Below are 17,870 nucleotides of genomic sequence, written 5' to 3'. Positions count from 1 at the left end.
ACACACAACACGGGGCGAGGTCTGCAGACACACACACAGGGCGAGGTCTGCAGACACACACACAGGGCGGGGTCTGCAGACACACAACACGGGGCGAGGTCTGCAGACACACACACAGGGCGAGGTCTGCAGACACACACACAGGGCGGGGTCTGCAGACACACAACACGGGGCGAGGTCTGCAGACACACACACAGGGCGAGGTCTGCAGACACACACACAGGGCGGGGTCTGCAGACACACAACACGGGGCGAGGTCTGCAGACACACACACAGGGCGAGGTCTGCAGACACACACACAGGGCGGGGTCTGCAGACACACAACACGGGGCGAGGTCTGCAGACACACACACAGGGCGAGGTCTGCAGACACACACACAGGGCGGGGTCTGCAGACACACAACACGGGGCGAGGTCTGCAGACACACACACAGGGCGAGGTCTGCAGACACACACACAGGGCGGGGTCTGCAGACACACAACACGGGGCGAGGTCTGCAGACACACACACAGGGTGGCCTAGGGGCCTGGGGAGGTGACCAGAGCCCTCAGGGAGCACAGGTAAGACACCTATGATTCACAGTCTTGGCTCAGCCACTTAAGGGCTACGTGACCTCTGGGAGTCAACCTTTCTGAGGTTCAGCCTCTTGACCTTCTCTGGGAGGAGGGTGAATGTGTCCAAAGCCTTTCCCCTAGACCTGACACCCTGCAGGTGTTCCAGAAATTCTGCTCATTATCTGGCTGAGTCAGAGCCTGCCTGGGTGGACTCACCACTGGTGGAGAGAGGGCATGGGGGATGGCTGTGTTTTGGGAGGACGGCAGCAAGAGGGAAAAAGCAGATTCTCTTAGACTGTCCTTAGGAAGTGGCTCCCTGGTTTACAAGGCTCCACTGGGTGGGCCCATGGGAGACTGTGTGTGGCATGGTTTGCGGGGGCTTCAGAAGCGCCTCCACCCCAGAGGTCTGATTACTGCAGGGACTCTATGGATGCTGTGAAGAGTCTCTCAAGAAGCTCAAGTTCATTCCCACGAAATTTCTTGCTTGACTGAGAAGAAAAAGCAGAAGTCTCAGTCACGCTGACCGGGCAGCAGGCTGAACTTCCTTGAGCACTTTCCTATTACTAATAAAGGCACAGCCATCCGAGCCCCGGACTGAGAGTGTCAGTGAGGAAAGCAGTCAGCCATGGGGGACTTCAGGGTGTTGGTGCTGTCAGCTGACTCACCAAGAAGGGCTGGGGGTCTCTCCTGAATGCCTCCTCAGACGCTCAGAAATGAGCCCTTCCCTGGCAAGGGGGCCTGACTGAGCCCCAGCACAATGCTGCTTCGTGATGCCACAGATCGCCTGTCTCCTCTGCCAGGCTAGCCCGACAACCTGCCGTTCTCTGTCTTCTTCCCTGATGAATGAGCACCCTCCTAAGGGGCAGGGTCAGGGGCCAAATCCTCAGAGCAGAGGAGCTTGGAGCAGATGGTGCTGCGGGGAGACCCCAGCCGTGGTGGTCAGCCCAGATGTAACGCGTTCCGGGCTGCCTTCTGCCCTCTCTACAGTACGGTCACTCTGCACAAGATCTTGACTGCTGGGACTTCCCTGGTGGTCCAGTGGTTAAGAATCTGCCTTCCAGTGCAGAGGATAAGAGTTCAATCCCCGGCCGGGGAACTAAGATCCCACATGCCGCGGGGCAACTAAACCTGGGTGCTGCAACTACTGAGCCCGAGAGCCACAATTAGAGAGAAAGCCCGAGGGCAGCAACGAAGACCCTGCACGCCACCACCAGACCTGATGCACCAAATAAACAAACAGAGGGCTTCCCAGCTGGGTCAGTGGTAAAGGAATCCGCCTGCCAGTGCGGCAGACGCAGGAGACACAGGTTCAATCCCTGGGTCGGGAAGATCCCTGGGAGAAGGAAACGGCAGCCTGCAGCAGCTGCTCGCCTCCCGGCTGCGAGAGTAGGGGGGACTAGGCCCCTGCTTCCTAAAAAGCAGGGCCGGTCACAGAGGCCAGGCGCTCCACGGGCTGCAGCTGTGCCACTTGGCCTGAGGACAGGGGCGCTCACTGCGGGGAGTGGATGGCCTGGCAGAGGGAGCCCTTCCGGTGTCAGGGACCCTTGAGTGCACTCGGAGTTGGGTCCCCCCGCCAGGATGTAAGGGCCACAGGACAGGGCCGGGGCATTGCTGCCTGGCCTGTAGGACAGGTGCCTGGCGGCTCTGGACTGAGGGTCCTCCAGCCACCTGGGCGCCCGGGGCTCGGTGCCCTCTGGCTGGAGGGGCTGGGCAGGACCCACCGCTCCTGGAGGGCATGGGATTCACATCACCAGCTTCTGGGAGAAAACGAGATAACATGTGACGACGCCCTGTGGAGACCTGCGCAGACGCGGGCAGGGAGGGTTTCCGGCACTTCCTCCCCGATCTGTGTGGTATGTGTGCATGATCGCTTTCTGGCACTTCTCGAAGTGGTGTTGCTTTTGTGGTTTGCACATCTGCCTCCCCTGCTAGCCTCGGCATGTCTCTACTCACGTTCTCTTTGGATCTCAAAGGCCACCTCCTCCACTGAACCTGGGTTCACAGTGACCTATCACCCCAGGCTGTTCCCATTGTCCCCGCCGTGGCCCTGGAGGGCTGGCAGGCGTCTGGTCACCTGGTTGCTGCTGGCACTGCTGTGGCAACGCCACCCTCTCTTTTCACTCAACAGACATTTGCTGAGCACCTGCCGAGTGCAGAGCGGGAGTCGGACCCTGCCCTCAACCAGCGGAGGTAAGGAAACCAGGACCCAAGGTAGTGAGTGGCAAGGCTGGCTGGAGGCAGGGCAGGCAGCGAGATGCAGGCCTGTGCAGGAGCTGCTGCTGGGCGAGGGGGTCAGGGAACGTGACCGCTCCCCTCTCTGGGCTCAAAGGTCAGGGCTTCGGACGACCCCCAAGTTGGTTCCAGGTTCTCAGAAGCGGCAGGCCTGGTGTGGGAGGGGAGAATGGGTTCAAGAGCCCTGTGGGCAGTTCAAGTCGGGGTCCAAGGCTCAGACCTAAGCTCTGTGTCCTGGGCCTGTCTCCTCTGCAAATGGAGTTGACAGCAGCGTCTGTCTAGAGTCATGATGAGGAGCATAGGCGTTAACAGAGAAGCTCCTGGATCTTGGCAGTGCTGTGTAAATCCGCTTCAGTGAGGATGGGACTTAAGGTTCTGCAGGTCGCAAGCCTGTGCCCACATGGCAGGGGCCCGGCCTTCTTCTTCTGGCTGCTGGCTCCTCTTCTCCACGGCTTCACAGAAAGCAAGACAGGGGCGGAGGGGCCTCTGCCTGTGAGGCCGGGAGAGCGCCGAACGAGACTGGGCGCCCCTGCTCCGCCCGCCCTGCTCAGCCTGGAAGAAGCCAAGGTGCCAACCCCACGCACCAGCCACGCAGGCAGATCTCTGGACAGCAGGGAGCGTCCCGGGGGTGGCAGGGCACAGTCAGGAAGAGCTGCCAACTGGTCTGGGGGGAGACAGGCCCAGGGCAGTGCTGGCACCCCGGGTGTGTTTGCTCCCCCGCCAGGCAGACGGCCACAGGGAGAGAGGGAGGCCTGGGGCAGCAGGTGGTGGGTAAGCGCCAGCCCCATGCCTGTCTGAGGGGCTAAGAGCACATGAATAACCACCACAAAGGCAGAAAGGGGCGGTGGGGCTGAGGGGCGGGGATGTGCGGAGTGCACACATCCCGCAGGGTGGGTCTTGTGGGGAACCTGTGTGTTGGGGCATTCCTGTCACTTCACGGGGAGCTTTCCAGAGATAAAGGTTCTGTGTCTTCCCTGTTCACCACCTGGCTTAAAAGTTTATTCTCCAATTGTCCCCATATTCTACCCAAAAGTGATAATGGCAGAATGCTCCCCACTCAAGGGACCTGCTTCTGAAGGCTCCTGGTCCACCCATGATCTCCCAGTGGAAGAATCCCAGGGAGAGAGGAGCCTCGTGAACCACAGTCCATGGGGTCACAAAAGAGCCGGACAGGACTGAGCAACGGAGCATGTACATCATTTCAAACCACCCTGGGAGCCAGTAACTGCCGCCACGGAAAGATGAGGGGGCCGAGGCCCAGGGAGTCATGGGTTTTGTCCACGGTCACCTGGGCAGTACACGGTAGGAGTGGGATTGGACCCTCAATCCGAGAACCCCTGCAAGGGCTATGTGTTTGAAGCAATAACGCCCTCTGTGTTAGTACACGCCCAGCGTGTCAGGACTTCCACTGGACGCTTCACACATCAGCCTCACGCAACCCACGCAACAACCCTTCAAGCAGGTCTTCTTAAGACTCTTTCAGAGATGAGGAAACAGGCTCAGGAGGCTACGTGACAAGCTGACAGTGGCTAATTCTGTGTCAGCTTGGCCAGGCCAGGTACCGATGAGATCCAGTTTTTGGTCAAATCCAGTCTAATACGTTACTATGAAGGTATTTTTTGATACGACTGACATTTAAATCAGGACTCCCCTCAATGTGAGAGGCCCCTGTCGGTCAGCTGAGGGCCTTAGGAAAATGAGATCAAAGCCTCCGCAAGGCAGAAGGAATGCTGCCTGCAGGCTGCTTCCAACTCCAGCGCCATCATCATCGCCCCCAGGTCTCCAGCCTGCTAGCCTGCCTGCAGAATTTCAAGTTGCCAAATGTTCTAATTAGATGATCCAATTCCTTAAAATAAATCTCTCTACACACACACACTCGTTCTTGGTTCTTTCTCCACAGAACCCTGACACTGTGGCAGACAGAATTATAACTCAGAACCCCCAGGGCTCAGCTCTGACCCCCTACACTGGACGACCATGCATACCTACGTGTTCGTGTGTGTACTTGTGTTTATAACTACTAATCAATAGTGTGTGGCTAGAATCAGTGAGGAGACGAGTCACCGCCAAGTATATTACTGGAGTGTTTGGACTCAGCATAAGCAGTAGCCCCATCACGCAGAGAGTGAAGTATCAGTTGCACCATCTCTGATTACAAGTTTAGCAAACAGACACTACTGACCTTACTCACGTCATCGCGCCACCTGCCTGTCTATCTAGCCTCCATCACTGGAGGTGTGCTGTTGTCAGAGCTGGGAGGGTGGCCCAGAGGGAACAGCCCTGTCTATTTACTTTGCTGGCAGAGTCCCCAAAGCAAACAGCTTCTGAAGACAGGGCCAGTTCTGTGGAACTCTGGGGCTGGGTGACCCGGCAGTCTCCTGTTCGCCTGGCCTGCGTGCTCCTCAGGGCAGGTCCTCAGTCGTGCCCTCCCCTGGACAGCCAGCCCCTGCAGACCCCCGTCAAGCACTGCTGAGTAAGAGGATGTGCCGAGGCCGGGAAGGACACTGTCTCCCTCAGTCCCGTGGGGAGACCCCTGACCTCCGCCTTGGGTGTGACTGGGAGATTCATCACTGCCGCCGGAGGGGAGGGGGCAGGAGAGGCGGGTGAGGGCTGGCTCAGCGCCCCCACCGGCCGAGGACTCGGGCACACGAGCGGCCTCGCTGCTGAGTGCTCACCTGAGGCCCGTCCTGCCTGCCTCCTGGAAGCAGGGGTGCTTGGCGGGTGCTGAGCTTGGTCAGAGGTGCACAGCATCAGCGCAGAACCTCTGGGGGGTCAGAGGGAGCCAAACTATGCGGCCTCCCTGCTGTCTCAGGGCTTGAGACGGCGCTTCATCCTCTTGGCTCCCTAAGGGGACTCCAGAGGCCAAAGTCACAGACTCACAGGGAGGAACAGGGAACTGGCAGGTGCTAACACACCTGTGGCCAGTCACATGCCCCCATGACTCCTCACCCGCCGGCCCTTGAGACGGACAGGACTTCTGGCCACACCACGCAGCGTCCCCGACCAGGGATCGAACCCGGGCCACCAGACTGAAAGCCGGAAATCCTGACCACGAGGCCACCAGGGAAGTTCCAGGACGCAGTCCTAAAGGGTGAAGAGCCTGGGACTGGAGAGGTGAGGCCCTCGCCAGAGGCCTGTGGTCCAGAGTGGTAGACCTGGGGCTCCTGCCCTGGATGGTGGGATCCCCAACACAAGAAGCTCTGTTCCTGGGGCCCCTCACCTGCTGGCTGCTTTGTTTTGTTTTTTTAAGAAAACAGCAACTAGTTTATTTCATCCTTTTAAAGAAAGTGATTCATTTGTTTTTTAAGTTATGAGAATGTTGCAGGCTTGCATGCAGAGCGTGACAGACCCTCCTCCCATGATCCTACTCCTCCGAGCAGCCCCCAGTCCTCTGGCTCTTCTCTTCCAGTGCCTTCTGAGGTACGTGAGGGTTTTTAAACAGTGGGATCCTCAAGCAGTCGGGAGCTTACTTCCCTGTCAGTGTATACAGAACCACCTCATTCTTCCTACCGACTGCACGGCACCCCAACGCATGGCTCTCCCACAGTTTACATAACCAGCTCCCCACACATGGGCGCTTTCCAATTTTCTGCTATCATGAACGGCATGGCTGTGGATGAGTGTGGAAATCTCTGAGCGAGTGTTTACATTGGATACATTCCTCAAAGAGGAGCTGTAGGACCGAAGCAGCACACGCTAAGAAGTGCTGGCCTGCGCCGCCAAGCCGCCCTCCCCGCCTCAGGGGCTGCAAGGCCAGCCCAGTCCTCGCCACCAAACTCACACGCTAAATGACATCTCGTCTGAAGAGTCCTTCTTTGGCTGTCTAGCAGACTGAGAAATGTTTCCTGTTTTCTGGCCATTTGTCTGTCTGTCCTACCGTGAACTGCCTGCTCCTGCTTTTCTGGTGGGGGGCTTGCCTTGTAGAATTTTATACACTATGGCTTTCACTTAAGTGATTAGGTTAAACAACCCCCTTCTGTTTCAATTACCGAACAAGTAGGTCTTTCTACTACCAAGTCATCCATTTATTGATACACAGAATCTACTAAACGCCACATTGTACACAGCACTGTGAGACTGGCTGGGCAAATTCTGCCCCAGACACCTCCCTGTGTGCCCGAAAACCCAGCAGCTCCCCAAGACTCCATCACCTCACTTGCCTCGCCTGCTTCTGCACCAGCTACCGCACGTCTGCATGTAAGCAGGCTACCACTAGGGGATATGGTCCCCCAAGGTGTGCAGGAAACCACGCTGGTAACTTCTCTGTGCCCGGGGATGGTGTGGGCCAGGGTAGGCAGTGAGGCCACGGACCCCGAGGCCCTCTCTTCCCCTTCCCTCCTCCCGGTGTCCCTGGTGACCCCTCTGGCTCCTTCTTAGCCCCCGGGGTCTCCCCTCTGCCTCCTAACCCCCCGTGCCCGTCGCCAGTTCAGCCAGTGTGTGCTGTCAGCACTGCCAGACGGACGGCTGCAGGTTAGCCAGTCCTCTCTGCTGAGGAAGGTCGGTCTGCAAAGCATTCCCAGCTACCAGCCACCCAACAGGGAGCAGGTGAGCCTGGGGGCGCGGGGACACCCTCTCTCGGGGCCTGAAGTCACAGCAGCGTACTCCCCTGATGCCTGGGTGTCTGGTGGGACCGGAGGGACTCGACGATGGCTCTCCAGTCGCCTGACCATCCTGTGCCCTAAGGAGGAGGAACCTCCGCAAAAGCCGGGCTCCTGCTGTGCAGGTTCAGAGCAGTGTGACCCAGGGATCCAGGTCTCTTGGAGCTGCAGGCTCAGTCGGGGGCCAGTCCGACCTCAACAGCCCCCGTCCGCCCTGCCTCAACTCCGGACCCCATCCACCTCCTTCTCCCCATGCAGACTCAGAGGCCAGATCCATCTCTGTGGGGTCAGCCCGCTCCTCTGCCTGCGTCACCATTTGCAGTCGGGATCCCCTTCAGCTGAAACCAGCAGCGAAGTCAGGATGCCCCTCCGGGCAGCACATCCTCTACTGACCCAGAGTTCCCTCTGCAGGAAGGGAGCAAGGAACGGTGGAGGGGGCGGGAGAGAGCTGGGGTGAGGCGGTGAGGGAAGGGGCGGCGTCAGCAGCAGGGAGAGCCAGAGGCTGAGAGGGGGCGTCCAGGTGCCCTTGGCGGTGGACCCAACACCACGACGATGAGAAGAGGAGGAGGATGACGGAGTGGCACAAGGTACCAGAGGAAGGCATCTGCACTGATGCTGGCAGCAGACACCGGGGAACCGACACGTGAGGCAAGAGAAGCTAAAATCTGCCTGGCTGCACCAAAGTACCATTAATTCCGGTCATTCTCACTAACTGCTCAGTATCTGCCTAATTACAAAGCACCCGGACGACGTGTAACTAGCACCAGATGAACTGAGTTGTGTATTCTGTCTAAACCTAATCATCACACATACCTGTGATCTTTCTGGATGTTGCTGATGCACGTTTGTCCTGGGTCCCTTGTAGTATGAGAGGTGGAATGGCCCCAGCAACACGCATTACAAACGCTAACCCGTTCTAGTCCCACAAAAGCCTGCGTGTACACCTGCTATAACCCTTGTGTTCTATAGGAAGAAGGGGTACAGCTCGCCCAAGGTGCTGCAGCTGGTGAGCAGCAGAGCAGGGGTGAGACCCCGGGCTGCCTGGCTCCGGCCCTTACCCACCCTGCTCCCCTGCACCCCATGATGATGCTGTTCGCCGCAGGCCAGCCTCCCGTCCCGACTCCGTCTGCGTCCCCGGCCCACCCCCTCACCTGTGTAGCTGCTGGAAGGAAGTGAGTGCTCTGGTCCCCCGTTGAGCTCTGGGGCTCCTTCTGCCTTGGCCGCTTCCTCTTTCTCCTCCTCTGGCCGGGCCTCAGGGGCTTCCTCCGGGGGCTGCTCCATGGCTGACTTCCCCTGGGCGCCACGCCTGCAGGCCCGGTCATAGCTCTGGCATCATCTGGGTCTGGACGCAGACGGATCTCTACAGGGCAGTTCCCGTCAGCCTGGGCGAAGGGGAAGACAGGAGGAGGTTGGGGAGGATGAGAGGGTGACAGTGGGGACAGATGGGGAGGGGAGCCCCCACCCGGGAGGGCGGGAGGGGCGCATCCTGCTGGGGCAGGAGCGCCTCAGGCCTGCAGTGAGCCAGTCTCCACTCCTGGCATCACAGCTAACTGCCCCTCCATCCTTTACCCACCTGGCTCTTGCAGCAGGTTTCTGGGCTTCACAGCAGTCTCTGTGAGCCAGATGAGGTGGGCAACACACCCCCGTGAATCCCTCCCTGCCTCCTGAGCCTGCAGGAGCCACAAGGGAACAGCCTGAGGGCCTTTGTCAAATTCTCCAGCCCCTGCTGGAGATCCTCATATGCATCAGGCCCCCCAACCCCCATCCTGTCCCCACCAGGCCCAAGAATCATCGCTCTCCTAAGCACCCGGCTTGAAGGCAGTGGATCCCACTCTTCCTGCCTCTGGGAGAAGGAAAAAGACACACGCCCTGCCCACTAGGCCGGCAGCTGACAGGTCTGCAACCAGACCGTCAGCGCAGAGCCACCGGGCAAGGGGCGATGCACACGTCACCCTGGAGGAGGCAGTTCCAACCCTCTACAAGTCTTGTCCACAAATCACACGTGAGTGAGAGGGGGTAAGGCCACAAGATGTGGGGAGAGTCCGGCAGGGAACACCTCTTGGGGATACAGCCTGAGAAGAGACGCGGAGGCAGCAACGTGAGGAGTGGTGGGGGACCCTGCTGGCAGGGCGAGGGGTGCCACAGGAGAGAGGACTTGAAGGCATGGCTGGGAGGGCGGCTGGATCCAGGCAGGCGCACTTCAAGTCACAGGGCGTGTGACCAGACCATCCTGTGGCGGTGCAGACCCGGGAAACTAACAGCAGGAGAGACCTGTCTCAGGGAAATTCACGCACCTTTGGGACCTCACCCTGGATGTCCCACAGGCAGCTCAAACTCAACCGATCCAAACAGAAGCCACGTTCTGGCCCGGAGCTGGCCCTTCCCTCCTCTGGTGACCCCTACCTCTGTGACCCAGACGCCCAACGCCCGCCTATCAAAGCCAAAGAGTGGGAGTCACTTGAGACTCACCCCTGTCACCCCGCTCTAGACCTGCAAACGGCTATACTGGAATCACTGGGGAGCTATCCTCATAGATTCTCATCTGACTGGTTTGGGGGCAGCTTGGGCATCGGGACTTTTATTTTTAACTCCCCTGGGGTCTGTAACGCCCAGCCCAGCCTGAGAACCCCTGTGGACAGTAAAGCACCTTCCAGTGGGTGCTAAGTCGCTCCCTCTGAATCACTCCTTCCCACCAGGCCTTCCTCTTCCCTGTGTGGACTGACATAATGACCTCTTAAACTGGTCTCCTAAAGGCAGTTTGGAAATTCAGCTCTAGACTCTAAGAGCTGGGGAGTTAGGAATCTGGAGATGTGTGTGGGGGTGCACATTCACTGATATGACAGCCACAGGAAGGAATTCAGTTCACTAAAGGACACTGACATGTCACAGGAGGACAGGGTACCACAGCGGATGACGCAGCAGCAGCCAGAGATGGGAGAGACTCAGAATGGCCAAGTGTGTCAGGGACAAGGGAGGGGCTGGGTTTTTTTTTGGGGGGGGGGCGGGCGGGTAGTCAACCATGTCAAATGCTGCAGATTTTAAGAGTGATAAACAGATACATTGCTACTGAATTTGGTGACTGTGAGGTTACCTTTGACCTTGTTATACAAATTTCAGCCAAGTGGGTGGGATAGAAAGCAGGGTTCTGAAGAATAAGTGGCGGCAAGTAAGCTGGGACAGTGAAGGAGACTTATTGTTAAACGATTATATCAAGAAAAAAATATTCATAAGAGGATGTAGCTTGAAAAACTAGCAAAGCCAGGAGGAGGTTTTTTGGAATAGAGGAGACTCAAGTAAGCTGTGGCTAAAGGGGAGGTCTTCTGAGAAAGACAGTCTGAAGATTCAAGGGGGAAGCCGGGGCAGAACGACTGATGGGCGGGGAATAACTCAAGGGCACAGGATGAGGAACACACGAAAAGCCGCAGCACTGTCTATGTGCAGGGGTGCTAAAGCTCACAGGGAACAACCTTACTTTTTTTTTATTTTTTATTTATTTTTTTTTTACAACCTTACTTTTTAGTTAACCTGAGTACAAGGGATAGCTGTCTCCTGAGAGTGAAGGATAGGACTTGAAAGAGCAAAAAGGCTGGATGGAGGTAGGGAATTAACTGGAGAGAAATAAAAAGAATTATATAGAAAGGCTATGGTAAATAAGCCAGTGAGGCATCGGCACAGGAAGAGAACATGCAAAGTCCATAAACAGACACAAGTGCATGCGGGACAGGACTTCAATGTGACAAAGACGGCGCTCCAGGGAGAGGCAAACAGAGAGCAGCGCTGAATCAAACACAGTACCCCGTGTCGGACAGACGGCCAGTGGGAGTCTGCCGTGTGCCACAGGGAGCTCAGACCGGTGCTCTGTGATGGCCTGGGGGCGGGAGAGGGCGGGAGGTGGGAGGGAGGGGACATGTGTACGAGTCCATGTGTATGCGATTCATGCTGCTGTTTGGCAGAAACTAAGACGATATTGTACCCACTCCGGTGTTCTTGCCTGGAGAATCCCAGGGACGGGGGAGCCTGGTGGGCTGCCGTCTATGGGGTCGCACAGAGTCGGACACAACTGAAACGACTTAGCAGCGGCAGCAACAACACAATACTGTAAAGCAATTATCCTCCAATTAAAAATAAATACATTTTTTTTTTTTTAAAAGATGGCACTCCAAACCAAAAAGAAAAGACAGATTCTTCAGGAAATGATATGGGGACAAGTGAGTAGCCATCTGCATCCCTACCTTATATCTTATACCAAGTCAAGGTCCAAATAAATCAAAGGTTTCAAAGTTAAAACAAAAATACATGAACTATAAAAAGTGCTGAAAAGCTACGTGGAGGAAAAGTGAAGATGGATACTAAAATCCGTGAAACTTAATGGGTAAAAACTTATGGGTAAAAAAATTAACAAATGCTATTTCATAAAAATACAAACTACTACAGAGTAAAAAAAACAAAAAACAACCGAAAAACCAAAAAAACCCTTACGGACTTCCCTAGTGGTCCAAGGGCTAAGGTCTGCACTCCCAACGCAGGGGGCCTGGGTTTGATCCCTGGTCAGGGAACTAGTTCCCACATGCTGTGAACAACAAACAGTTCACGTTCTGCAACTAAAACCCAGCATGGCCAAACAGACAAAGACACACACAAAACCCAGAAGAGAAAAAGCAAAACAAGACAGGTAACAGACTGGGAAGTATATTTGCACTTCATCAGACAAAGGGCTAACTGCTCTAAAATAGTTTCTAAAAAATAAGTAAGAGGCCAGCAATCCAACAAAAAAAATGGGCCCAAGATACAAAATTATAGAAAAAAGGTATACACTTACTTCTTAAACATATGAAAACATGCTCAACATCATTTATGAAAAGAGAAATACAAATTAAAACATCACTGAAATACACTTTTTTTTTTTCTGGCCTCACCGTGGCAGCTTGTGAGATTTTAGTTCCCTGACTAAGGACTGAACCTGGGCCCTGGGCAGTAAAGTGCAGAGTCGTAACCACTGGACTGTCAGGGAACTCCCTGAAATATACTTTTTACAATCAGATTAAAACAAACGCTAACACTCTGTGGCTATGCACCTGGGGAAATATCATCTCACAGGTCCCGTGTGGGAAGGTAAATTAGCACGACATCTAAAGAGGGTAATTTGGCTACATCTCTTAAATTACTGGACACATTCCCTTGACACAGAGATACCATTTCTAGGTTGTATCTTATAGCTGTCCTTCCATTGAAGGATAGTGACAAACAGTGTTAGCACAAAGTTACTCATTACAGAATTATTTGACTAGCATGGGTGGGGAACAAGCTAGATATCCATTAACAGGGGACAGCCATAAACAAGGATGATGATATTTATGCACTGATATGGGAGTATCTCTAAGATATATTAACAAGAGAAGAAAGCAATTTGCAAAATGAAGCGGAGCTACACTTTATGCAAAAAAAAAATATACCGAAGCTAGATTTGATCTGATAAGACAGTGCTGGAAATCTACATAAGAACTAGGAACTGCAGCTGCCTCTGGGGAGGGGACTGAGTGTCTGGGTCAGAGATTTTCCATTGTACCATTTATTTTTTTAAAAAAATTTTGTTGGGGTATAGTTGATTTACAATGCTGTGTTACTATGATACCTTTCAAATTCTGAACTTTAAGCATGTTACCTATCCTAAAAATAATTCAAATTAGAATAAAATGAAAAGGCAAAACTTACAAACAATAATGTGGAAGATGAGAAGACGTGATGAGCATTAAACTGCTCAAGTCCTTTCTCAGGAGACAGCTGGAGATGCTGAGGAATATTACGGTACACGGAAACGTTTCAACGGTAACCACTAAGACACTGTAAACAGAATGTATGATTTCCAAATTATTACAGCAGAATGGAAGAACTTGGGAGAAGTCATGTAAAACTCTGGCTTTCTGACTGAGGAAAGTCTCACGGACAGAAGCCTTAACAACCGCATGCAATGGAGGATGGTGGACTGGTCCTGTGACAGAAAGGGCGTGGTGGTGGGAAAACTAGGAAGTTTCAAGTAAAGTCTGCAGTCTGCTTGATTCAGCTAGTATGAATAGTACTGTACCAGCCTTCATTTCTCAATTTTGCTAAGTGTGTCTGGTATATGGGAACTCTGTACAATCTTTCCAGTATTTCTATAAGCCTAGACTTTTTCAAAATACGGATTTAAAAAAAAAAAAAACAACTTAAAAAAATCTAGCTTTCTTGTTTCTCTGAAAAATTAAGCAGACCTGGCCAATGCATGCACTCCTGGGCTGCTTCCCTCATTCACGACGCATGAACTGCTGCCCCCACTTGCAGGGATGGGCGTCTGGCTTAGTGTAAACTGGTTCCTCAAGGATCTGATCCTCCCTGGACACTCAACTTGGGAATCAGCAGACCTGAAGCGGGGGAAGTGCTCAGAGGCGCAGCTGCTGCCAGTGACCCTGACTGATGAGCGAGCGGCCACCTGGGGCAGTCACCCCCAGGTGCTACCGATCCCAAAGCCCTCTCTCACTGAGCCCTCTCACCTTCCGTGGGTCAGCTACACGCCTGGCTACACACTCAACCTCCCACGCGTCCAGCAGTGACAGTGCCCAGGTGACGATTCTGACCAACCGTATGTAGACAGAAATCTGCTAGAAGGTCTCCTGGAAACACGAGCCTGAGAAGACAGCTCCAGAGGGTAAGGCTCAAAGTAGGAAGGAGCTGGGTCGCCACAGCATCGCGGAGCTGCGGAACAAGCCCGGGAACATTGGTCCCCAGACCGCTCATGAGGTGGAAAAATTAAATGCGTGCCAGGTTGCAGTTTCATGCAGCTGAGCGCCGCCCGAGCTGACACAGCGGCAGGACACAGGAGCAGAGTGGGGCCTGGGGAGGGTGGCGGCGGCGCTGGCGAGGACCTCGTGACCCCCGAGAGCAGTGCGCGCCTCTCCTGGCGCGCAGGAGACCTGCGACAGCAACTAGCGAGTACCCAAACCACGAGGGCCTGAGACACGGACTCCTCACGCGTCACAGAACGAAAAGGCCTGGAGGTGCAGCGGGCAGGGCCGTGAGACCTTCGGCCCGGCTCATGGCTGAAGCACCCAGGAGGCTTCTGATGAGCAGTGTCGGGGATGTGCTGCGTGGTGACAGGAGGCGGGCCATGGGACCTCCGCGAGCCCCAGGCGTGGTGGCCCTGACCATAGAAACGAGCGCATGAGGTCGATCAGAACAAACTGCTTCGGGATCTGTGTAGACGGGGTGTCGGTGGAGACAGGGAAATCCCACAGGGCTGTGGTGATGACAGCCAGGGAGAGGGCCACGAGGACTGGGGCTGCCTTGGAGGAGGAGAACAGGAGGAAAAACCACAGCTTCCCGTATAGATACCTGACACAGTACTTTCTCACACATGCCCTCGTGCCCTCTGAGTGACCCGGGACACAGGACAGAGTTTACTGTCAGGACTGACCCTGGAGGGGGGCAGGAGCCGACCGAGGTCCCTCTGCGGGGCAGGCTTGGCCCAGTCCTCAAAGCATATCCCCCGGCCCCCACCCTGGCCGAGGCCAGCGCCAGGGGCTCCCCCGGGCAGATAAGCCAAGAGACTAAAAGCGCAGGCCCGCCCGGCCTGACTACCGTCTCTCAGAGAACACGCCGGAGGATGCAGCAGAGGACCGCAGGCTGCAGACCCCACGGGCCCGAGTCCAGCCGGCCTCCCAGGAGCTGCGAGCCCTAGCCCCGGCGTCCTGTCTGCAGACCCGCTGGGAGAACGTTCTTTCACCACGACCAGAGGAGCTCTTCTCAGGTTCTGGGGGGGCAAGTGGTGGCCTCCTGAAACCAGATGTGATTCTGGGCTCTGGCTAGAGTTCGGGACTTGGGGCCAGGGTCTCTGGATTCCAGGCGGATGTTCCTTCCCAGCCTGGAGCTGCCCCTCGGCCTGTGACCGCCGAGGGACACCAGCTGAGGGGGAGCTGCGCTACAGCTGTTCTAAAACCCACAAACACAGCCCTTGGGGCTGTTGCTCACTCAGATGTAACCCTAAGCTGCGGCCCATCCCTGCAATCTGCCAGAGGCCGTCCACTGTCACACAGCCCTGGTTGTTCCGTCTGCAGCTGCGGTCTGCCCTCTACCCAGCAGCCAAGGCCACCCTTCCCCTGGGGCCCAGGCCCACAGGCTGGGTTTTCACAGGGAGCCACCACCCCACCCATCACTCTCCCTGCAATACACCCTGTTCCTTCTTCCCTTCTTCAGCCCTGGCACTAAAAGTAGCACCAGGCACTAGGTTTAACATTTACGTGGCTGAGAAACCTTGGTCTTTGCTGTTGCCACCCCCAGCACGGTGCCAGGGCCAGACACACTCTCCCTGGGACACAGCTTGGCCCCACTTGAGAAGCTGGTGCTGCCCTCCAACAGGACATGGGTCCTGCAGCCAGAATGAGAGGGGTGCTGCTCTGTGGCGCTTGGACAGAAAATGAAGTCTCCGTCAAAAGAAACTCACGAAACACAAACGCCTGGGCTACTCATCCTGGCCTGCACACACGCTCAGGCAAGCCTGCTAAGCCAGCATCCCACCCTCTTGCCTCTCTGGGAGCTAAAGTTGGGGAGGTGGCACCACTCCATCCATTTCACACTGGGCAGGCAGACTTCCTAGGCAGAGGGAGTGAGCAATTTACCCCAAATGGCCCAGAGCTCCAGAGAGGCCTGGTCTGGAGTCTGAGCAACCAAGCCACCCGGGGCCCTAACCCTCCTACCATGTCACCCCGGGAGGCGGCACTCCCTGACGCCAGCAGCAGACTGAATGCTCTGAGGAGGGTCATCCATGTGCTCGACCCACACAACTGTGGTGCACCCTGGGCGCCTCTCTCTGTGCCGGAGCCCAAGCTGAGTCACAGCTCCAGGCCTCGGGCTCACCACGTCCGTCATAACGGTTCCAGCTTCCAATTCTCCAAGGGCTCACGACACACCAGGCTGTGTGTATGCTGACACATCTCACCCTCACGACTAAGGCGCTGTCCGCTTCAGTTCAGTTCAGTCGCTCAGTTGTGTCCGACTCTTTGTGACCCCATGGACTGCAGCACCAGGCCTCCCTGTCCATCACCAACTCCCGGAGTTTACTCAAACTCATGTCCATTGAGTTGGTGATGCCATCCAACCCTCTCATCCTCTGTCGTCCCCTTCTCCTCCTGCCTTCAATCTTTCCCAGCGTCAGGGTCTTTTCCAATGAGTCAGTTCTTTGCATCAGGTGGCCAAAGTATTGGATCTTCAGCATCAGTCCTTCCAATGAATATTCAGGACTGATTTCCTTTAGGATTGAGTGGCTGGATCTCCCTGCACTCCAAGGGACTCTCAAGAGTCTTTCCAATACCACAGTTCAAAAGCATCAACTCTTCAGCACTCAGCTTTCTTTCTAGTCCAACTCTCTCATCCATACATGACTACTGGAAAAACCATAGCTTTGACGTGACAGACCTTTGTTGGCAGAGTATTGTTTCTGCTTAAATATGCTGTCCAGGTTGGTCATAGATTTTCTTCCGAGGAGCAAGCGTCTTTTAATTTCATGCCTGCAGTCACCATCTGCAGTGATTTTGGAGCCCCAAAAATAAAGTCTCTCACTGTTTCTATTGTTTCCCCATCTATTTGCCATGAAGTGATGGGACTGGATGCCATGATTTTAGTTTTCTGAATGTTGAGCTTTAAGCCAACTTTTTTACTCTCCTCTTTCACTTTCATCAAGAAGCTCTTTAGTTCTTCTTCGCTTTCTGCCATAAGGGTGGTGTCATCTGCGTATCTGAGATTATTGATATTTCTCCTGGCAATCTTGATTCCAGCTTGTGCTTCATCCAGCCCAGCATTTCTCATGATGTACTCTGCATATAAGTTAAATAAGCAGGGTGACAATATACAGCCTTGACGTACTTTCCCAATTTGGAACTAGTCTGTTGTTCCATGTCTGGTTCTAACTATTGCTTCTTGACCTGCATACAGATTTCTCAGAAGGCAGGTAAAGTGGTCTGGTATTCCCATCTCTTGAAGAATTTTCCAGTTTTTTGTGATCCACACAGTCAAAGGCTTTGGTGTAGTCAATAAAGCAGAAGTAGATGTTTTTCTGAAACTCTCTTGCTTTTTTCATGATCCAATGGATGTTGGCAACTTGATCTCTGCTTCCTCTGCCTTTTCTAAATCCAGCTTGAACATCTGGAAGTTCATGGTTCACGTACTGTTGAAGACTGGCTTGCAGAATTTTAAGCATTACTCTGCTAGCATGTGAGATGAGTGCAACTGTGTGGTAGTTTGAACATTCTTTGGCATTGCCCTTCTTTGGGATTGGAATGAAAACTGACCTTTTCCAGTCCTGTGGCCACTGCTGAGTCTTCCAAATTTGCTGGCATATTGAGTGCAGCACTATCACAGCATCAGGATATGAAATAGCTCAACTGGAATTCCATCACCTCCACTAGCTTTGTTCATAGTGATGCTTCATAAAGCTCACTTGTCTTCGCATTCCAGGAT

General features: G+C 54.6%; 1 protein-coding gene across 4 annotated transcripts in view; it reads right to left on the bottom strand.

Annotated features, from left to right (window-relative positions):
- PPARD (peroxisome proliferator activated receptor delta) overlaps nucleotides 1-17,870 on the bottom strand; it is an 86,417-nt gene that overhangs the window by 7,354 nt on the left and 61,193 nt on the right. For 2 of the 4 annotated variants that reach the window (XM_043449616.1, XM_043449617.1), the window contains exons 2-3: nucleotides 13,098-13,226; nucleotides 8,537-8,767 (exon numbers count right to left, since the gene is read on the bottom strand). In XM_043449616.1, the coding sequence (XP_043305551.1) occupies nucleotides 8,537-8,707 (171 nt within the window). In that variant the 5' untranslated portion in view covers nucleotides 8,708-8,767; nucleotides 13,098-13,226. The remainder of the gene's footprint in view (nucleotides 1-8,536; nucleotides 8,768-13,097; nucleotides 13,227-17,870) is intronic. The other 2 variants (XM_043449615.1, XM_043449618.1) reach the window with 1 other exon arrangement.

This window comes from Cervus canadensis, chromosome 28, assembly GCF_019320065.1.
Source record: "Cervus canadensis isolate Bull #8, Minnesota chromosome 28, ASM1932006v1, whole genome shotgun sequence".
Taxonomy (NCBI): domain Eukaryota; kingdom Metazoa; phylum Chordata; class Mammalia; order Artiodactyla; family Cervidae; genus Cervus; species Cervus canadensis.
The sequence above is the reverse complement of the archived record's forward strand: the minus strand, read 5'-3'. Positions and strand labels throughout refer to the sequence as shown.